Source organism: Scleropages formosus, chromosome 11, assembly GCF_900964775.1.
Source record: "Scleropages formosus chromosome 11, fSclFor1.1, whole genome shotgun sequence".
Lineage (NCBI taxonomy): Eukaryota > Metazoa > Chordata > Actinopteri > Osteoglossiformes > Osteoglossidae > Scleropages > Scleropages formosus.
Window position 1 is genome coordinate 16171035 of NC_041816.1, and position 21088 is coordinate 16192122.

Below are 21088 nucleotides of genomic sequence, written 5' to 3' on the forward strand. Positions count from 1 at the left end.
ATGCTCCATAATGTGTTTCATTTATTGATTTTTCATTTCACTGAATATCACTAGATATTTTTACCTTAAACTGAATGTAAACTCCAAAAATAGCTAAATCTAATGAAAATTTCATCTTCTGTTAATCAAATGTAGAAAAGAAAACTGAAAGTACTGCAGGATGATTACAAAATCAAGAATGGGAGATGCATTCATCAACTGCTGGTGTCTGCATTGCTGCACTGGCCTTTATTATCCTTGATTGCCAAACGCGAAGAAGCAGTGAAATAGGGAAGAAATGATAGAGCAGTCACAGTATGAAGCCTTTTTGCTTAACCTGCCTTTGTGATGCTGCCCAGTGCTGCTCAAAGCCCATCTGGTGTCTTTGGATGCAGGTGGAGGTCATTGGCTCCTGCTACTTATCATGTGCCCTCAGACTCTGTCCAAAGCCTGCAACAATCTATTTTTGGACAGGATGTTGTGTTTAATTCATAGAAGTCCATACTAAAAGTAATGTAAAAGCTAATTTTCAAAAGAAATTAAATAACAAATGGTTGTCTAACTATATTAAAATAAATATAACCTTTCAACTAATGTGATTTAATTAAATGTAAGATTCGTATCCATAGGAGAAGCATATTTATAGGCATTTATATCAGTTGTCAAAGCATAACATGTTATTAAAACTGTTCAATAAAAAAAAAAAACTTTTCAGAAACATTAATAAAAGCATGGATAGCAGTATGACAATATGTATCTGTATCTTTGACACAAACAAACAGCTGAGTCCATGTCTGCTGAGATGTGGACAGTGACACAGAGTACATGGAAGGCCCGGTCCCCCACTTGGCTCTATCTGTCTCCATTGGACCCTTCACTTAGGAACAGTAAGGACAGCAGATGGTCTATCGGTGGCAGGTCCACAGCCAGTTCCATAATACAAAATCTGAGCACTTGACTGCTGTCAGCTTTTTTTTACATTTTATGTTAAAATTTTGATTTATTTCACAAGAGCAAAGGAGTTGCCACAGATTTCCATGTAATTTGCAAGACATTCTACCCTAATAATTAATGCCTCTGTGATGTTGACAGTATACTTACACTTCTTCATTCAGCTGATGCTTTTCTCCAAAGTAGAGGGGTGTGGTGGCACCATGGGTTTGGCCTGTGACTGCTCTCTGGTGGGTCTGTGGTTTGAGTCTCGGTTGGGGTGCCTTGCGACGGACTGGTGTCCCGTCCCGGGTGTGTCCCCTCCCCCTCCAGCCTTGCGCCCTGTGTTGCCAGGTTAGGTGCTGGCTTAAGGAAATTTTGTAATTGTAAAATACCTTGACATTGTAAGTCCACTTCTCCAAAGTGACTTACAATGTTACAGTACTTTACAATTATTTTTTCAGTACGGTAATTTTTTACAGTAGCAATTTATGGTAGGGACTTTGCTCAAGGGTACTACAGCTGGAGGTGGGGCTGAAACCTATAACCTTTGGATCCAAAGGCAGCAACTCTACCCACTATGTTACCAGCTGCTCCTGCTTGTGTTTATGTTTTCCACATGTAGGAAATACTCTTTCTCCTGTTAATAAAGTTCTTTACACTTTGCTAAAATTATTGTAGCATTTTGTGTTTTGTTTATCAGTTTGCCAATGGTTGTTAAGCAATAAAAATATACAGATTAAATAAGTGAAAAAAAAATCTATTTATGTGTTCTATATGTTAATTAGCAACTTGTTTGTCCTTAATGTCCCATTTGAAGCACTTTACCCTGTGTGAGACAGTGTTTTTGTCTGTTTATTGCTTTCTGTTTGGGAGATTCTCAGCGCTGGACAAAATAGGCCCGTTTCAGCTCCCTGGAGTGTAAATACCATATTGCAGTAGTGTCAAATATATATACTTTTGAGGATGTTTCTAGTGCTTTTAGAAAAAAGCAATAAATGGTTCAAAAATGTCATGTCTTTGTAGTGAATACGATCTTTCAGTCACGTTCTCTCTGAGTAGTGTGGGAAGTTTTCATACTATTTCTGAATAGTACAAAATTATAGATGAGGAGACAAATCCAAAGAAAAGTACATTTAGACAATAGTATACGTACAACGGGGGGGGCGCAGTGGCATGGCAGGTTCGGCCGGTGCCCGCTGGGTGGTGGGTCTGGGGTTCGAGCCCTGCTTGGGGTTTCTTGTGGCAGGCTGGCATCCTGTCCAGGGTGTCCCCCCTCTCCCTGTCATCCCTGTGCCCTGTGTTGCTGGGATAGGCTCCGGCTTGCCTTGGGACAAGTGGTTGTAGACATTGGTTAGTTATGTGCAAGGTGGTGACATTGATAGTGTCCAGGTCATGGCATACAACCCTCAATGTCCTTCCCCAGTTTTATGTTCCTTGTAACCCTTTGTCGGAGCTGCTTCACCACTATGTGCATTAGAAACATTTGTTTGGTGCACTGTCAAAAAAACTCCATTACTTTAACTTGATAATGGCCTGTGCTTTTAAGGAATTACCAAATTTTTATCTCTGTGCCACAGAGCAAATCAAGTCTGACTAACAGACTAAACAAACTCAGTAGGAATGAAGTGGCTCTTTTGTTGTAGTTTGATATTGCTTTCTCTTTTTTATTTTTTCTTTAATGCAAAGCCTGCAGTATGAAACCATTGTGGGTCCTAAAGAGCCTGATTTGGTAACATTACAGTCTTATAGCGTCAGTGTTGGGGTTTTCAATCCAGCCCCAGTACTCTCCCGGTACTGTTTTTCCTCCCATAATGTAAAGACATGTTCATCAGGTTGCCAAGTGACTCTGAATTGCCCTTATTTTGTGTGTGTGTGTCTGTCTGTCTGTCTGTCCATACTTTGTTATGGATTCTCTCTGCTGTTCTTTCTGGGATTGGCTCCAGGTTACTACAGTGTTACTGAAAATGTTTATCTGAAAGTGTTGCAGTCAGATAAAACATACTGTATTTATATAACTCTTTAATGTTGCTAGTTTTGGGAAGTATGATTACTAATTGGGATATTTCCAGATACATTTGCATTGCAATATATAGATTGTCCAAAAGCTTTGAAACAGCCTGCTGCTATAGTTGCCCTTTTCAGGAGAAGCATTTAGATGATTGTTATGATGTCATTGAAAATCATAATTTCAGTGTTGTGAAAGAGGCATCGTATCATCTGGACATACAGTATAAAGTTGAACTTTTTACGTCTGGCAGACATACACATGTTTCCTACCGTGACACAATTCACAATTCATTATTAGTGCATAGGCTTTATAATTTCATAAAAGTGTATATTTTGCCTGCATTGTAAGAAGTGCTTTTGTCTTCCTTTGTTTCCCTTTCCTGCTCATTTCCTGTTTTACAGTGATTTTCTTTTTGGGTTGTTTAAGCTATTCTGCTCAAAAAGAATGAGATGTGTTGAATGACTGGTTCCTGTAAATTATGGATAAACAACAGATGATAAGTGAAAATACGCAGGACTACTATAATATCTTCAGGTACCATCCACACAAAATTTAATGTTTGGTAGGGATCCATGTCCCCAGTTGTGTCCCTCTCATGTCAGTCCTTTGTCAGCTGTCACGTTATAGTGTAGACCAGCTGCTCATGTTAATCTCTATACAAAATCTCCTTTGATTTGTAACACCTCTTATTTCAGTCATATGTACCAAACTGCCTATTCTTTCCATGTTCCATCTCACTGATGTTCAGTTACATGTGAATCATTCTTATTTCTCTCATGTGATTTCATATGCAGCCTACGGATTCGCATAAATTCCCTAGTTCCAGTTGTGCATTTACTGAGTTGAGCCTGTGTTACCTTACAGTCATACTACATTAAACCGTTTTTTACATCACAATATTTCACATTTCACAGTTAACCCAGTGCACTCCCAGCAAAAAGAATCAGTGTTTGGGGCTCTTTGAGCTCAGTCCAGAAGAGCTCAGGTATAACACAGGCAGAAATATGTTTAGTTGAAAAGAATATCAGAAATTTCGGATATCGTTGTGTATATGATCATTTATACGAACAAATCCTACATCAAATTTGAATCCATGTGGTTTAACAGCATAGGAATGCCTGTTTTTCAAAGCCTCAGTTTCGCTGCTCAAGTATAGCAAACTTCAAGGGGGGTTTCATATATGAAATTTTAAAATACATTAAAATATATTATTTCTGTTTAGTTTTTATTATTTATTAAAATGTAATTCTGACATGAATACAATATAATCCTTAGAAATTCATGTTAATCCATGCTACAAAATATTGCATAGACATTGCTACAGATTTGTGCTTTCTGATAATGTAATTCTTCAGGTGACACAACAGCTGGTGCAAAATCCAGATATTGTGGAGCAAGACTTTCAAAGAAACTGGAAGTTTGTTTGCCAAACAAAAATCCTACACCACTGCAGGGTCATTCACAATTATAGAAACATTTTACAAAAATACAATGAGCATTAATAGTTAAAAATATTGCGTTTTAACTTTCCAGCATGTAGACTGCAAAATAATGTTTTGTGTAATAGGTAGCTACTTGAGAAATATGTGTTAACAAAATGGTGGTATCAAACCAACAGGCTGTGCTTGATAATCGTCTATTGTTTCCGAAGTTCTGCATCTGTTGTGAAATGCACTTTTGAGTTCCATAGAACCAAGAGTTCTATGCCACTGTGAAGAAAGCATCTGTTAAATTAATACATGTAAATATAAATGTAAAACACCTGTGGCAGGCTATCCATGTCCTAACCATGTCCTGACAACACTGTTGTCTGCTAACAAGTTAACAGTGATATAGTCAACAGGAGGAAATGATTATTTAGTTAGCTAGCAAGCTAACAGTACTGTAGTCAGCTAACAAGCTAATGATGTAGTCAGCTAACATGCTAATGATACTGTAGTCGGTTAACAGGCTAATGATACTGTCGTTGGCTAACAAGCTAACGATACTGTAGTCAGCTAACAGGCTAATGATACTGTAGTCGGCTAACAGGCTAACGATACTGTAGTTGGCTAACAAGCTAACGATACTGTAGTCAGCTAACAGGCTAATGATACTGTAGTCGGCTAACAGGCTAATGATACTGTAGTCAGTCTACAGGCTTATTATCTCATTATCAGGATACCTTTCTGTCTTAAATTCTACCATTGAATAGAACCACCTCTCTGTCTGGCAGTTTAGTGAGAACTGCTACAGTGGATTTAGGAGGGATATAACATATTTTATTCTGTTGCAGTTCGGCTCCTGTCTTAACTCAAACTGTTTTAGAAGCCGCAGTGTGTAATTATTTGGAATAGGGCAGCAAACTGGAAGGTCAGCATTGACTTTGTGCTTGAACAGGTTAGAAACACTTTCGTTATGAAACAGGCTGTATTTATATGCATTGTTGTACCACTAGATTTTGTTTTAAAACTAGGCCGGTTTTGTTCCCTTCAAAAATTCCAAGGATCACTATCAAAACACAGAAACAACAAAAACCATTTAAACTTATTTGGGGTTAAAAAAAAATAAATTACGCCGTTTTCATCAGCAGAGAAAATTTTTTTTTTTTTTCACTTTCTACAGCTTTTATTTATTTATTTATTGGTTAAATCACCCAGAGATGTAACTAGCAGCTCTGAATTATGCATGGGTTCAAGCAGCAACCTCTCTAAGTATGCTGACGATGGAGGATTCTAGCTTGAGTGTCATGTGGAACTCTAAAGCACCTTTTTATTTACCTGTTTCATTTCCCACTGAATAATTCAACCTTATCACCAGTCCTGTGGGGAGATTTCGAGTGGTTGTTAGATATGGAGCAGAGTGCCAGATACAGTGGTCTCTCTGGAACATTCATGCTACCATCTCTGTCACTGTACAGTGAAGACCATTCCTGCACCTTACTTTGGCCCCTCCAGTAGGTCACCTTACCATCAGTTCACACTAGAGATGCTCATCCTCACCAGAGATTTGATGGCTTTCTGTTTTGAACAAGGGTTTCAGCTGCTAGAAACTATTTGTCATTTAAATGTGGTAGAACTGGACCACTGATAACATACAGGTTATTGGAATGGTGTAGGTCAGTAAATTCAATTCATTGTCATGATGATGGGGGTGCGGTAGCGCAGTGGGTTGGCCCGGGTCCTGCTCTCCGGTGGGTCTGGGGTTTGAGTCCCGCTTGGGGTGCCTTGCGACGGACTGGCGTCCTGTCCTGGGTGTGTCCCCTCCCCCTCCGGCTCTACGCCCTGAGTTGCCGGGTTAGACTCCGGTTCCCCGCGACCCTGTATTGGACAAGCGGTTCGGAAAGTGTGTGTGTGTGTCATGATGACAAAAATTTTCATTTTAACAATGATTTTCATGTTTCTGACAAATTTATGTGGTTTTAAGGCCATTATTTGAAAAACCACAAAGTACAAATAGAAAGAGTTTCTCATGTACAACAAATTTGAGAAATACATAATGGTAACATCCCAAGGACCTTAACATGTGCATTCTGACTTTTTGGCTATGTGTGGCTCGTTTTATAAATATTGATTCATTTGTGGATTATGGATTAATTAATCACTGTCTTTTCTAGAGCTACTGCTCTTATCACGGTAAAGAATAAAATGAAAAAGAAAAGTGAAAAGTTTGAAAAACTAAAATAAATGACACAGCATGAGGACACCTGGAACTGAAGAAAATGGAAGATGGAGGATTATGCTCATGTACCTACATTCTACTCATGTATTCTTCCAAAATGAGTTTAGTTTTTCTAAAAAAAAGCTATTTTTATGTTTGCCAGTTTTATATTTTTAGATTTTTAAAAGTCAAAATGTGAATTTACTAATGCAGATTACATACCTTGGGAAACAGTGTACTGTCTAATTTCGAGGTAGGTTCGTGTTAACTCGTTCAAGACAATGTTATGTCTGGTCTGTTTTGCAAAAGAATACTAGCAGTTGTCATTGAAGGATGTGGAGATGGTATGGAGATAATCAGTTTTAATGAACTATTACATTGTTTGCATTCTTTTCAGCAAGGCTCATGTATACCAGACATACTGTTCTGTGAATCTGAAGAGTGGATTGCATTCTGTAGGCCAGGACTGTTCATGCTGTGTTGTGGAGGGCCAAATCTAGGAGGTTGTTCTTCCAGCCTGGTGGTGAGACACCGTTTATAATATACTCTCCTGAATAAACTAGTATAATTCAATTTCTGAGCTATTGGTGCAAGGAGAGCTGAGAAATCCTTCAGGGTTCTTGCCTCCACCACTGAAGTTAAGGAGCTCTTGTGAATTGTCCAGGAACAGTCTAAAGTTTATTTATGTCATCAGACAGATTTGCTGTTCTTCAGTTTTTCATTTCAGAATCGGTTGGTTATTGAACCATTCGAGGGGAATTAGTTTAGTACCTTCAGTGATATCTTCGTTCAAGGTGTTTCTTTAAGTTGGCTCGCCAAGATCTCCAGACACCTCATTAGGATGAGTGGACATATGCCCCATTCGTTCTATGTGAGTCATGCCCTGAGAGCTTGGAGTCTTCTGGAGGATCACCTGTGGAAGTGATTGTTCAGCTGGCAACACTTTTAATTTCCTGTGGACTCCAGTACTTTAGGTGTGTTTTTTTGATGGCAGTGCAAATGTGTAATTTCTTGCCATTTCTGGTGGCAGTGGTTAGGGTACACTCGAGCCGCTGCTTCAGGACTCAGAGCAGGAGCATGGTATGGTTTTCACGCTGTGACCTCTGGTTTTTACAGGGCTGGCTCTACAGTCTGTGTTTCTGCAACCACAGAACATTCAGAGGAAAGGGTAAAATGCAGTAATTTTCTGCCCTGGCTTCTGTTGCTGCAATTTTGTTCTTTGCCATTAAGGCTATATGCAGACATTCAAAAACATTCAAAAATTATATATTATAAACAAAAACATTGTTTATAGTTGTGTGAACTTTGTACCCTGGGCAGTGGGAGGTGGTGTCTCTTTCATTGTGGTTAAATAATATATGAGTCCATTTGCACAAGTCCCTTGCTGTAAAGAAGCAGTCCTGATGCTGAATTCCGACACAGGAAAGGCACAGTCCACAGCGTACAAGTGTATAAACCTCAGTTGAGATGTACACTCAATGCCAAACTGAAGGTTATATGGGAGAGTGAAATTGATGAAATCTGAATATGCAGGAGCCCTTCCACCCATCTACCATATGCTGTAGCACATCACGCACTAAATTCCACAGATGTATGTCACTGCTGCCATGGCTGGGCAAAGGTATATGCTGGACAAATTTCAAGCACACTCAGATTTCAAGTTAGCACATCATTTTGAAATCATTTGATGTCTTTTTTCATTGTACCATTTAGGTTAGGATTAGACTCCAAGAAGTGCATTATGCAGTCTTGGTAATCACCAAACCCAAAAAAGGCGAAGATTAAGGAGCGATCTGGGCGCATAGGCTTCAGTTGTTGGTCTCGGCTAAAGAAGATAGAGGGTCTGTAGGCAGTAACCTACTCTACGTTTGAACCACTCACATCCAAATGGACAAGATGGCATTCTCAGAAAGAAACCTGGATTAATATGGTGGCAGGTGTTAGTGAAAGTTTTTTCTAAAGGATGAAAACAGCACTTGTTTATGAAAAAGACTTTGGTTTCACTTTCTTTCATAGAAACAGTGGAAAAACAGCTTCATAAAAAGAGACACTCAAAACCCTTGGAACGTATTGGTGTTTGTTATCTTTTGTTATGCTGTCCTTTTATCATTTTGTATTTATTTTTTACAAATTTATTAATCGGAAACCCATTCTGTCATAGAAATTCCTGTCATTTTTACACTCATTTCCTAGATGTGAATGTGACTTGCTATTGAAAAATATAATTATTCTTTACACAGTATCCTAGATGGGGGGGGGGGAAGGAATCTCAGTTTTACTAATAGACATTAGTCTATTAGTCATAGATCGATGGATGAAAATGAGCAACTTGCTTCCTGTCTTTCACTGTATAAGTGGCTTTTCTTGAAATGGAGGAGAGATCTTTACTGACAGAGTTATAGCTAATGGGTATGTCTGTAAGGCCTTTTAAACTGTACCACAGGCAACCACAAGCCCAGTCCAAATTCAAGGCTTTGTACTCATTTGCAATATCCATCAAATGGGAACTCCATGCTGAATCTATGCCAGCACCTGTGTAAACTGCCTTTATAGTTGAACCCAACCCATGTATTCCGAATTCTTGGGTGTTTGCTGAAAAGTTTGCTTTAATTCTTGAAATAGTCTTACAGCATCGCTAATCTGTGTAACAGTATAGTATAAAACAACAAACAGTGTTACCTTTGAGATGGACTAAAAAAAAATGGTGAAATCAGTTTATGTAATGTTTTGACTGTAAAGTATGACTACTCTAGCAGCATAACATTTTCCCTTTACAGGAAATTTGTGCCAATACTTCTCAGACTATCAATGTTTTGGTTTTTTCCACTAACTGTAACTATACATGCATAATGATCCATTGACGGGAAAATGTATGAAAACTATATTTGTGAAAAATGAGTTAAGCACAGTTCAGTGTGCATCTCTGTAGAAACATGAACTGAGTTAAGGTTTCACACTCATGGCTGAATGCAGATATGATGGAAAGTGCTTTACCACCTCCGTTAGTGGCAAGTGCTTCCTGTCAGAAGACAAAGGTTGGCCTCTCTAGGACTTTGTTGTGTGGGAAGGAACAGGGTGTTCAAAACAAGCATACCAGCTTTGATTAATAGAGTTTGAAGATTCCAATTTACCATCACAGCTATCTTGTGCTTATGATATCGGGTGTCATTGTGTACATTTCCTGTTCACTTGTCTGCAGAAATTTTATGTGGGAAATTTAAAAAGAAAAGGTGAAACAAAAGTCACCCAGTGCCTGTGTGTATGTACCTGTCAGTATTAATTAAATGCACTTGACATAAAAATGTTCCAATCTAGTTTAGAGGCTTGGGAACTATTATAGTCAAGATTTATATTTACTACATAAAGTATGAAAATGACACTTGTATGTACATATAAGCTGCCAGCTTCACAATATGTTTATGGTAAAGTATTACAGTAGGGGGTGCGGTGGCGCAGTGGGTTGGACCACAGTCCTGCTCTCCAGTGGGTCTGGGGTTCAAGTCCCGCTTGGGGTGCCTTGCGGCGGACTGGCGTCCTGTCCTGGGTGTGTCCCCTTCCCCCTCCGGCCTTACGCCCTGTGTTGCCGGGTAGGCTCCGGTTCCCCGTGACCCCGTCTGGGACAAGCGGTTCTGAAAATGTGTGTATTACAGTACTATTGCTGCAGTTTTTTGGCAGACTGATCATGAAGAGGCTGTAATTATGTCTCTGTATTTTATCAGCAAGAAAAACATGGTTGTAAACACTGAAGAACTACAAGCAGGTTCTCCACAGTCACCGTGCTTGGGCTTGTGTCTTTGTCTTTGCGTATACTGTACATTTATGTGATTTTTTTTTTTTTCCTGAAATATTCACAGTGGCTGACATTAGCATCCTGCACCAGTTAGATATGGGTGAATTATCATGGGAGAATTTCTCTTACATCATTCTTCAGTCCTTAATAGTTGTCTTCATTAGCATTTCTGTTTGGCTTATTCTCCTTCAGCCTTGTCCAGATCGGTTATGCTATTTTATGAATCCATTCCATTTACGGGGTTTATGTAGGAAACCTGTTTTGGTTCTCACCTGCAGCGAACTACAAGGGTGTGTGAAGTAACTGTGCTGAAATCCATATTCAAACAGATTAATAGTGTAAACTGAAAGAATATATAATCTTTGGCTATGAACTTCCTCTAACACTGGACCTTCAGCTGCTCTGAGCGGACAGCCACCATACTGCCAGGAGGAGCTGAGTTAAAATTAGCGCAATTGTATATCACATTTTCCTGTGCACTGTAGGCGACATCATCCGCTGCATCGGAGACACTTTTGCCCACTAAGTATCTCCTCCACGCTCGCTTATGCGCAGTAGCTTGGTCTCACTTTTTCCACTGTCACAGCTTCAGATGTACATACATGACGCAGGTCACTGCTTCTGTGGGTCCGACCTCTTTGTCACAGAGACCCACAGACCTCGTCCTTTTTTCTCAAAGTGTCTGTTAAAAACTATTATGTAGACACATGACAAACTCACCAGTTGTGTTGGCGACATAATACGGTGAATTAAGTGTGTGCTCTTACCGTCATTCTTTGTCCAGATGGCTAAGTGCAGTGACTTGGTGCAATGATCTAAGAAAAGGTCCTATACTCATGATGGTGAGTAAAAACTGTTTACTTAGATTTATGTGCGAGTTGTGTGATGCAAAAACAGTTACACCTTTGGGGTGAATCCTTTTAGTGGTACGAGAGTTCTGTTTATCGTTGTTTAAACACTGGTGCAGTTGTCGTTGTGTGTAGGTTGACAAGGATTTTTCTGAGAAACTCCAGTAAGGCTTCGGGTGATATTTGAAAAGCAAGTGGAATTGTTTTTCTCAGCCTGTAGTATATTTTTTTTTCTCAGGTTTCTGAGGAAGACTTTCTTCTATAAATAAACAAATGTCACGGTCAGCCATTCAAAGGGTGCCTCTTCTTTAAGATACATGGTTGTGCTAATAATGTGTCTACACTTGCTTTTTAACTTCAGGTCTCATAGCAACTGTTTTCTTGCCTCCTCACTCTTGCGTTAGAGAGCATGGGCTAGAGTGACCAGCGCAATGTCAGACACAAGCAGGCCCTGAGTGGGCTGCTCAAGAATCCACAGTGAACACACAGAAAGTAAGCGTCTCATTGTCCTATCTCCTCCCGTTCTCCATCTTCACTGATGGAACGTACATTACATGGATACATGGATATCAAACATGGATATGTTTTCTTAACCGCTTGTCAGTGACAGCAGGTGAAGTAAGAAAGGCCAGAACTCCTTTCCCCAAAAGCAGAATATCCTATGGGATTCCCAGACAAGTTCAAAGCACTGTCTCTCCAGAAGATGCTTGCAAGGTGCTTCGCTCACCACCTCGTGTGATGTGACCAGAAATAGATTAGTGATTGAATGCAAGGAGAGTGCTGGTATGTGAAATTTAAAATTGTATTTAATTCCACAATATCATTCTCAAGCAATTATATAATGATTGGTTCTTTTGATTTAATTTGTCTACACTGTAATAGCCAAAGCTGAAAAAAGCCCATTCACCTGTTTGGAATCACCTTCTACAGTATTTTAGAAATTGGAACACCTGGCCGCGAAATGTGATCACATATGTAACGTAATGAATAATGCTGTAGGATTACATCTAAATTACTTTTGATGAATCTGATGAATAATAGATATTTATACAGCTGACTGGCAGCAGAGGTGCACAAACATCCTCTTCATGATGTTCACTTATCATCTATTACTAAACATTGTAGTAGTTCCATGGAATTTTAGCAGTCTCCTCAGCTGAGATACTAAGCCTTCATAGCGGTCCAGGTTTTAGGAGGAAAAATTCTGCAGTAAAGCACTTTAATTTTCTGATAATGTCAGGCATTCACTAAAATGAAGAATGTATTATTTGTCAACAGGATGATGTGCTGACGTCAGCCTATTTTCAACCCCAGGCTATTGACTTTCCTTTGCTTTGTGAATGCCGAGCTGCAAAACTGAGTTTGGAAAGGACTCCAGCAAGCCTGCTCCCTGTGAACTCAGCACCTAGGTAGAAACTGGCACTGTTCTCTTTTTAACGGACAGCACTGTGTTAGTCACTGTAATACAAGAAAAGTACCTACAAGGCAGAGGAGGGACATTACTGCAAACACAAACAAGGCCTCTGACTGTGAGCCCAGCGAAAGACATCATTCAGCACTCGTGAGGGCAGGTGGGAGGTTCACGTTTCATTTAGCCCAGCTATGTAAACCCTGGAAGTTGGTGGATTTGTATTAGTCCTCATGCAATATTTAGCCTTGAGTGGGCTGATTGACCAAACTTCCTTGTCTATATCAATGAGGGAAGTGGGAATATGAAGGTTACACTAAAAACACAGATCCATGACTGTTCTGCACTGCATTGTAGAAGTGGTAACCAAAGTCAGTCATCAATAAGACCATCTTTACTGCTTCTGCTGATAGCTGAAGTCAGCAGGGTGCAGTTCAACTGCTTATTCCTACACTTTGGAGAACCCATAATTATAGTTCTGGGAGAGATTATACACTTTCTGGAAGACATTACCTAATGGGTCTCTCATTTCACACTGATGTGGAATTAACCATGTGTCAGTCTCTTGTTTCTATGGTTAATCACTACCTTTTCATGTTTTCGTAAACTTTTGAGTCTTTGGAATTACTTGTTTGGGCTTCGTGTTTGGTTAGTTTGCCAACAAAGAAATAGGAGTCACGACAACTTCAGCAAAGCAACTTTGTCCAGATGTCCACTCAGTAAGCCTCATCATTCTTACATCATTTCAGACAGCTTGTTATTTTGAAAGGGTTGTTCTCGCGCATGGGAACTGGACACAAATGTACACACATTGTAGATAGGAGTAAGTGAGTCATGCTGTTCCAAATAATATTTTGCTGTCTCACCAGTGAAGTTCCACAGGCTGACAGAAAACTGCTAGAGGTGGAGAACTCATTTAGATGTTTCCTGCTCACAAGTAACCATAACTTTCATGCCTGTCATCCTTGATGCTGTAAAGTATGCCTCTTTCTTATGAGATTTTTATGAATCTTTCAAGCCTACTTGTGGTAGCCATATTTCTATCTCTTTTTATGTTATCCAGCTGGTAATTGTGCTTGCCGGACGCAGGGTTTTATGATAGTGTGATTTTGTTCATGTATGTGAGTCACTAGACCGTTTTTTCAGTGGCAGAAGTATAATGGTATGAACATGACAGGACCTTTAGAAAACTCAAAAAAATTGAGAAAGTTGTTTATTTTTTTAAATTAATGAGCAGTTAGTAACCCATGGGGTACAGCAGCGCAGCGAGTTCAGCTGGTGCTTGCTGTGTGGCAGGTCGGGGGTTCGAGTTCTGCTTGGGGTGCCTTGCGACGGACTGGTGTCCTTTCCTGGGTGTGTCCCCTCCCCCTCCAGTCTTGCAGCCTGTGTTGCTGGGTGAGGTTCTGGTTCACCATGACCCTGCTTGGGACAAGCAGTTTCAGCTGTGTGTGTGTGTTAGTATCTTGTTACAAATAAAATAAGAAACAATAGCCAAACTGCACTGTTTAAGAAAAAAGACCCAGCAGCTTCTGCATATGTACATCTATTTTCTCAACATGGGTTGTTTTATCATGGTGCATTGGTGGTAACAGAATACACTGTAGACCAGTTAAGCCAAGATATGAGTATTACAGATTCTGCTTCGATTCAATAAAGATTTTTGAGCGGTTTCTGTAAAAATTTGACATTGGTACATGAAAAATCCTTCCAGTTAAAGTCTGCTTGATGGAAATAGTCAAAGTCAGCTTTATTGTCATTCTGCCTATATGTGCGTTATGCATACATCCATCATCAACAACCACTTGTCCTGAGCAGGGTCGTGTTAAGCCAGAACTTTACCAGGCAACAGAAGGGCACAAGGCCAAAGAGGGAGGGGACACACCCAAGACAGGACTCCAGTCTGTCACAAGGCACCCCAAGCAGGACTTGAACCCTAGAACCACCACATAGCGGGCCCTGGCTGAACCCTCCACACCTCCACACCCCCACGCCCCCCTAGGTACACATACAGGAGAATGAAATTCCTTTTGTCTTTGGACCTCCGTGCCACATACAACATACTGTGCAGTTTGTAAAAACAAATAAATAAATACAACAGACGAATGCAGAAACAAGACATTGCAGTACACAGGCCAGAGTCTGGCAGGGGTATACACAATATATAATATACACAGACAACGTACACTATGCTATAAAAAAGTTTTACACATAATATAAACATAAATACCAAAAAGGCTATACGGGACATGTAATGTTACACTATAAAGTAGGACAATTAAACATTAGACACAGGAAAGTAGACTAGAGATACTAGCTACAGGAGCAGTAATAAATTAAATAACTGTTATATTGTTATTTTCTTAAAGAGATGTGCAGGTACATCCTTTAGCACTCCATGAGCTGTCTGTATGATTGAGGCCTTCCATTTTTAAGGGCTGTGGGAGATAGGTACCTTTGTACCCGTGCTTCGGCTCTCTGACAATCTCTGCCCCGTGTTCTAGAGCATGGCGATCCTGCAATACATTTCCCCATAAGCCTAATCTATAGTCACATCCATTCATGGGAGGCAGATGGCTACTAAAGACAGTAATGTATTGCACTCCACAAACTCTGCTTTCTAATGGAATGAGTGGATGGGGCCATTCCAGGAAAATGCACATCATTAGTGGACCAGTTACTAATGGAACCAGGAAACATTTGTAGATGTATAGCTCATCTGTTGCTACTCACATGTTTGTCAAGAACATCAGTAACATTTTAGGTATGTTCATGCAGAATGCTCACATCCTATGTTATTACAATTATGACTGTATTTCTTTTGCAACTAACAATCTCGGACAATACAACTGCACACTTGACTTGTGCAAGACAGCACAAGGGTGCAACAGTGAGTGTACTGGGTCTTGAGACAAGCAGCCTTCATGTGGTCTTAAGCACAGATTTTCTGGTATAATACCAGTTATGAAGTATGACCTGTGTCCAATTTTTGATCTTTGATGACGTCTGTCTTTTCCCCAAATGCTCATATTTTCCCTTTGTCATTTCCACTGAGGCACCTTCCCTATATCTTTCAAAAATTCATAATGACTGGAATCTTCGTCTACATCGAAACTGGATCAAACTACCAGAAATTACGGGTTCTTATGTGTTCGCGTAATGTGTGGCAGCCACATGCTTTGCATACATGAATGGCCCCTGTTCCTCCAGTTTTCCATTTTGTTGTTGGCCACCAATTGTATACACTGCAGTATAATACAACGAAATGCAAACTGACTTATAGTGCTTTGGCTCGCTAAGTACAAAACTTGTGATAAATTATGTGCATGCTTGCAAACTTTTTGTCATGAAGAGAAATATTTGTTTTAGTTTTGACACACATGATTTGTTCAACCAGTATATGAACAGTATTTTTTCAAATATTGTGTTTTTAGTTTTGATATGGAATAAATGACAAGGGTTGGCCTGAGGATACAGAACATTTTACTGGCCACTTGGGATGTAATGAACTCAGTAGTGATCTCATTACTAAGTAACAATGAAGCCTATAGGTGGCCTATAATACCATTCAGATGAATCCATGAGTTAATGTTTGAATAATGGTGAACTGTGGTAATGAACTTGCATAAGGTAGGAATGAGGAATTTTATTCAGACACCCTAGTCCATTCTAGGGCCTGAGTGTTAAATGTTTGAGGCTAGGAAGGCATTTCAGGATGGGGGCACAGTGGAGAGATCAGTGTCTTATAATGGCTGGAACTTAATTGTTTCAGAATGTTGCCCAGTTGTGCTCCGTGGGTTTCCTCCTAGCAAAGAAAACAGCACTTCATCTACCTGGCGCGATACCCAAATCCGTGCTGTGCTGTTTTGACAAAATCATAGCTGGAAGAAAACTGGAACATCCTTTACCTGCTACACAACACGAGGTGCAGAAAATAGTCTAGATTTTTCATAGCCTACATCTTATAAACTGCAGTCTCCAGCTGTGATATTTACCAGTAGACAGTTTCTTTGACTTTGTGTGACATCTAGGCGTCTCACACCCCAAAGCGAGTGCCTCTGCCATGGTGTTAACCACCGGTTTAATGCACTTGATGTGCTTTTACTCTGAGAGGAGACAGGCAATTGAATTTGTGTTGATTTCTAGCAGCTAAGGAAGCCTAGGGTGTTGGCGGTGGACCGCAAAGTGTATTAGAAAGCCCGGTGCCAGACTCCAGGATGGAATGCAGCAGATTCCATGTCTAATCAGAGTTTCTCTCTTTGTGATAAACTTTGGATCAGAGTGTACTGTGCCATGTAATAAGCCTGGCTGCCAGGGCTCTGATGTAGCAGAACAAAGAGAACAGGTTTTTTCCCCAAATAAATAAACAAAACAGGATTTTTTTAAAAAAAAAAAACTAACTATAAATCTTTCTCATACATGATACTGATTAGGACAGCAATTGTGAAATGGTGTGGTGTTCAAAAAAGTGATTGTAACACATCAGTAACTGGCTTTTTTGTTACGCTTGGCCTACAAAGTCGGACATCGTCGCTCTTACGGGGGACGTTTTGGAGGAGCGCAGAAGGTCCAGTGTGTTAGCCTGTGCTTGTGTAAGCGGTTTATTGCAGATGATTAGTGTGCTTGTGCTGTTTCAGTGATGCAAATAGGAAGCAGAAGAGAACGGAGCGAGCGATGGGGAAAACAATGAGGGTGAGAACACACTGCACCGACTTGGTTGGTACGAGCGTGAGTCACTTTCACACACTGGTGGAATTGTTGCTGCCTTTGGAATGGGATGGGGTGGGGTGGCACACGGGTGCGTTCTCTGACCGTGGCTCAGCTCAGCCCAGGGTGCGCTGCCTTCGCGACAAACAGGACGCTTCATTTCCTCCCCCCGCAGGTACAGTAGTGGGCTCCTCATGAAGCACACCTTCTCATCACCCACTATGGAAAATGGGTTGGCCTGTCATGTGGGGGTGGGGGGGTCCCACAAACGGAGAAGTGGTTTCTAGGCTTGGGTGAACTCTCGTGACCTTTTTTTTGCAAGCCTAGCAATATTTCTGGTCAGCTCTGTGTACTGCAGCGTAGGGGTATAAATATTCAAAGGGAGCAGACAATTTAATGCGAAGAACATTAACATGCCAGTTGGCTCCCGCCTTTCATGTTCGATGGGGAGAGGGCGGTCTCATGACAACGTAATGCTGCGAAGTCCGAGTCAAACACTTCTCTTAAAACCAGTCAATCAATGTATGCATCTTTATGGAAGTGTTTACTACACACTGGGTATGTTCTTTCCATGGCACTTCTGTGATTTCTGACTGAGCAGGTGTCACGATGAGCCCATGTGAACGTGTTGCGCTGAAGTTAACTCACATGTTCATTCATTCATTCATTCACAGATGACAGCGTAAAGCCTGGCGACCACAAAGGCTTCCGCTGCGGGCTGGGCGGCGCATCCACATGATCACATGACTCTGGACATGGACGCGGTCCTGTCAGACTTTGTTCGGTCCACGGGGGCAGAACCTGGTCTGGCAAGAGACCTGCTGGAAGGTAAGAGCCATGGCTGAGATGTGAGGTGTTGGCAGCTGTTCTCTCTTCAAAGGCGCTCGTATTGGATGTGCTTTTGCGCACACTTTTCTGTGATAGATTTATTGTGATACGAGTCCTCTGGCTGACCCGTATGTCTTCTGTTTTTCGTAATTTATTTGACTCCCAGTCAATCAAATTATCAGGGAGGCTTCTGAAGATGAACGAAGCATTTATTACAGTCAAGCTTGAATTTCTTAGTTTGGGTCAGCTCCAAGTTTTTGTGATTGGTATCTATGTTTTCCATTCAAGAGCGGGTATTTAGTGTAAAACAAATACGTCTGTATACAGAGAGTCTTCACCCCTGCTGAATTTTCATGAAGGGATAAACCAGTGTGAAAAAACCAGGTCAGAATACGATCTGAAATTGTAGCCCTTGTGACTTTTAACACATGAACTTGCTTATGAAAATTAAACTTTACCAAAGGAAACAAATTAAATGTTGCATTTATTACTGTTTAGGTTACAGCCTTTGAATTTGACATTAAGCCGTTCTGTTTCAGAGTATATCTAAGGGTAGCATTCATATTTGTCCATCATGTTTCATCCTGGGTACTGTGATCATTTTCTTTCTGGGCCTCTTATCTCAGGTGGCTGTAGACCATGTGAGTGCATGCTCATGTATGTGTGACACCGTGTGGGTTTACCCATGGCTTCAGAGTAGATGTAGGTGTGTACATATATAATATTTAAAATACTTAAGATGATGTGCTACGTTAAATTTAAAGGATGCCAATGTGAACATGCCTATGAGGGTGGGTGGGTGTTCATTACTGTGGGTGTGTGTGTGTGTGAGAGAGAGCGTGTGTGCATCCATGCTTGTGTAGAAGAGGCCTGGATGCTGATTTAGAGGTCGCCATGACTGTTTTATGAGCTCGGTCCCCATTGAGAGCTCTGTGCTCATTCACTAGAACTCATTCAGGACTGTGGCCCAGTCCACATACCACCGGGCCTCTCTGTAAAACTTGGGAAAGCACAGCGCTTTGTGAGGAAAGGACACTCTTGCAGTTTTCAAAAGACCCCTCTGACATAGGCTTAGTCATTGTGACACTGAATGTACAGCCCCCCATGTCAGATGGGAATCATATCTAGACAAAATTATTGACATCCAGAACAAAAGAACTTTAGTTTATCAAGACATAATTCAGACTTGTCCCAGTGAACCCTGTAATTTTGTGCGGTAGGTTCTCATTTCAGTCCTAGCTGGGCATGAATGTCGTACCTCAGTGCCTTTAAAGTACATCCAAAATTTTGTTATGACCCCAGGGTTTTTTACTTGGTTAATAAACTATAGCAAACAGTACAAATGACAACCAAACTTGGCTGATCCCAGCGCCTTTCTAAGAGACTTGAGTGCTGAATTCATACAATCAAACTCACAGGCTCATAAAGCCGTTTGGAGAAAAGTTGAAAAAGCTGCATGTAAACCTTTTCCTTTCGTTTCACTTTCCCGTCAAGCACATATGCAGAAGGGGGTTTGTGAAGTCTGTGTAACTCATACGGTTCGATTACAAACTCTGTAGGGGACAGCGTGTCACCTGGTGGGAATTGTGTCTGTTGAGTGATGGATATCTGGGGCAGTTTCTCAACAGTGTAGTTTTCTGCGTCCGACCTACATGTCCTGTGTTGTTATTCAGCCATAGCAGAGAATAAGTTGAAGTAACTAAACCCGCGCATCTTAAATGTGTTACTGGCAATAAGTGACACCAGCATTTCCTAATGTCCTTTCCAATATGCAGTGCAGAAAAACTTGTTTGTATTGTATTTTATAGAAGTGTATACAAGAAACAAGTTGAAGTATGTACTCGGGTTGTGCTTGCTCGATATACGATGGCCAGTTCATCCTTATCCAAGTGGAATCTCGTTTGATTTTCATATATATCGCCGATTGCAGTGACTGTTGGCCTAGATTACAGAAATTGGTTTAGGGGGCTCTGAAGTCCAAAAGTTAAATTGCTTCAGTCATGAGTCATGCGGCTGTATGCATGTAAATATTAATTAAGTAGGCTTGGGAGATTGGTATCCTGGTCTGAAATACCACATGGGAATTAAAGCACGTGGTGGAGATGGTGGGCAGGGAGTCACAGATGTACTTTTCCTTTGTGGTTTTTAGTACCCCTCTGTTTAGACCAGTAGCAGCTTGGTGGTCTGAACTGGATTGACAGGCAGGACATGTGGGAAAGTATATGCTTCTTTATGCCACATGATTGCAGTATTACTGAATGCTCTGTTCTTACTCAAACATGCATTTTTTTTCCAACATGGCTCTTTCTTGCCTCTCTGCGTGTGTCCGTTTAGAATGGGTTAGTACTTTTTCGTCGAATGTACCGGTTGTTCACCGTGTAACGAATGTTAACTTTTAAATCTGTCAGACCTGTGTAATGTAATGCATTTCTGCTACTTGTTTAAACTGGCATAAAGTCGCCATGCCTGTTCTCTTTCTTCTAGCAGATGTGCTTACGGTGTCCTGTGGAGGCAGGATTTCCGAATTAAGCAGAGTGTTGCCCTCTAGGGGAGCTGAGCGGTACTGACATGGAGCCTGGCTGCTCTGCAGGTCGTTCTTTGAGTTGCCTTCACTTCTCCAGTTGTTTGGTGAGGTTGGTGTTGAAAGCCTTTGAGGATTAAGTGATTAAGTGTGGGGCTTAGCTGTATACTGAATATGATGTGTCTCTTTTTAGCAAGAGTGAGTCTTTAATCCTGTGTATTGGTGGAATTGACTAGCACCTGTTATTATCACTCTGATTGTCTCCATCTGCACAGCCTCGGTGGCCGTTGACCTTGTAATAACCCTCCCTGCTGTCATGCTTCAGGGTCCAGCGACACAGGTCGAACAGAGCACTCAAGGTTCTCAGTGAGGAAACCCTCTCAATGTCATCACGATCAATGGGAACGGGAGCCAGAATGGCTTGGCATGT

The 21088-nt window shown here is 40.8% G+C and overlaps 1 protein-coding gene across 2 annotated transcripts in view; it reads left to right on the forward strand.

Moving 5' to 3' along the window:
• otud7a (OTU deubiquitinase 7A) overlaps positions 1-21088 on the forward strand; it is a 71859-nt gene that overhangs the window by 19596 nt on the left and 31175 nt on the right. For both annotated transcript variants that reach the window (XM_018763943.1, XM_018763944.1), the window contains exon 3: positions 17984-18137. In XM_018763943.1, the coding sequence (XP_018619459.1) occupies positions 18053-18137 (85 nt within the window). In that variant the 5' untranslated portion in view covers positions 17984-18052. The remainder of the gene's footprint in view (positions 1-17983; positions 18138-21088) is intronic.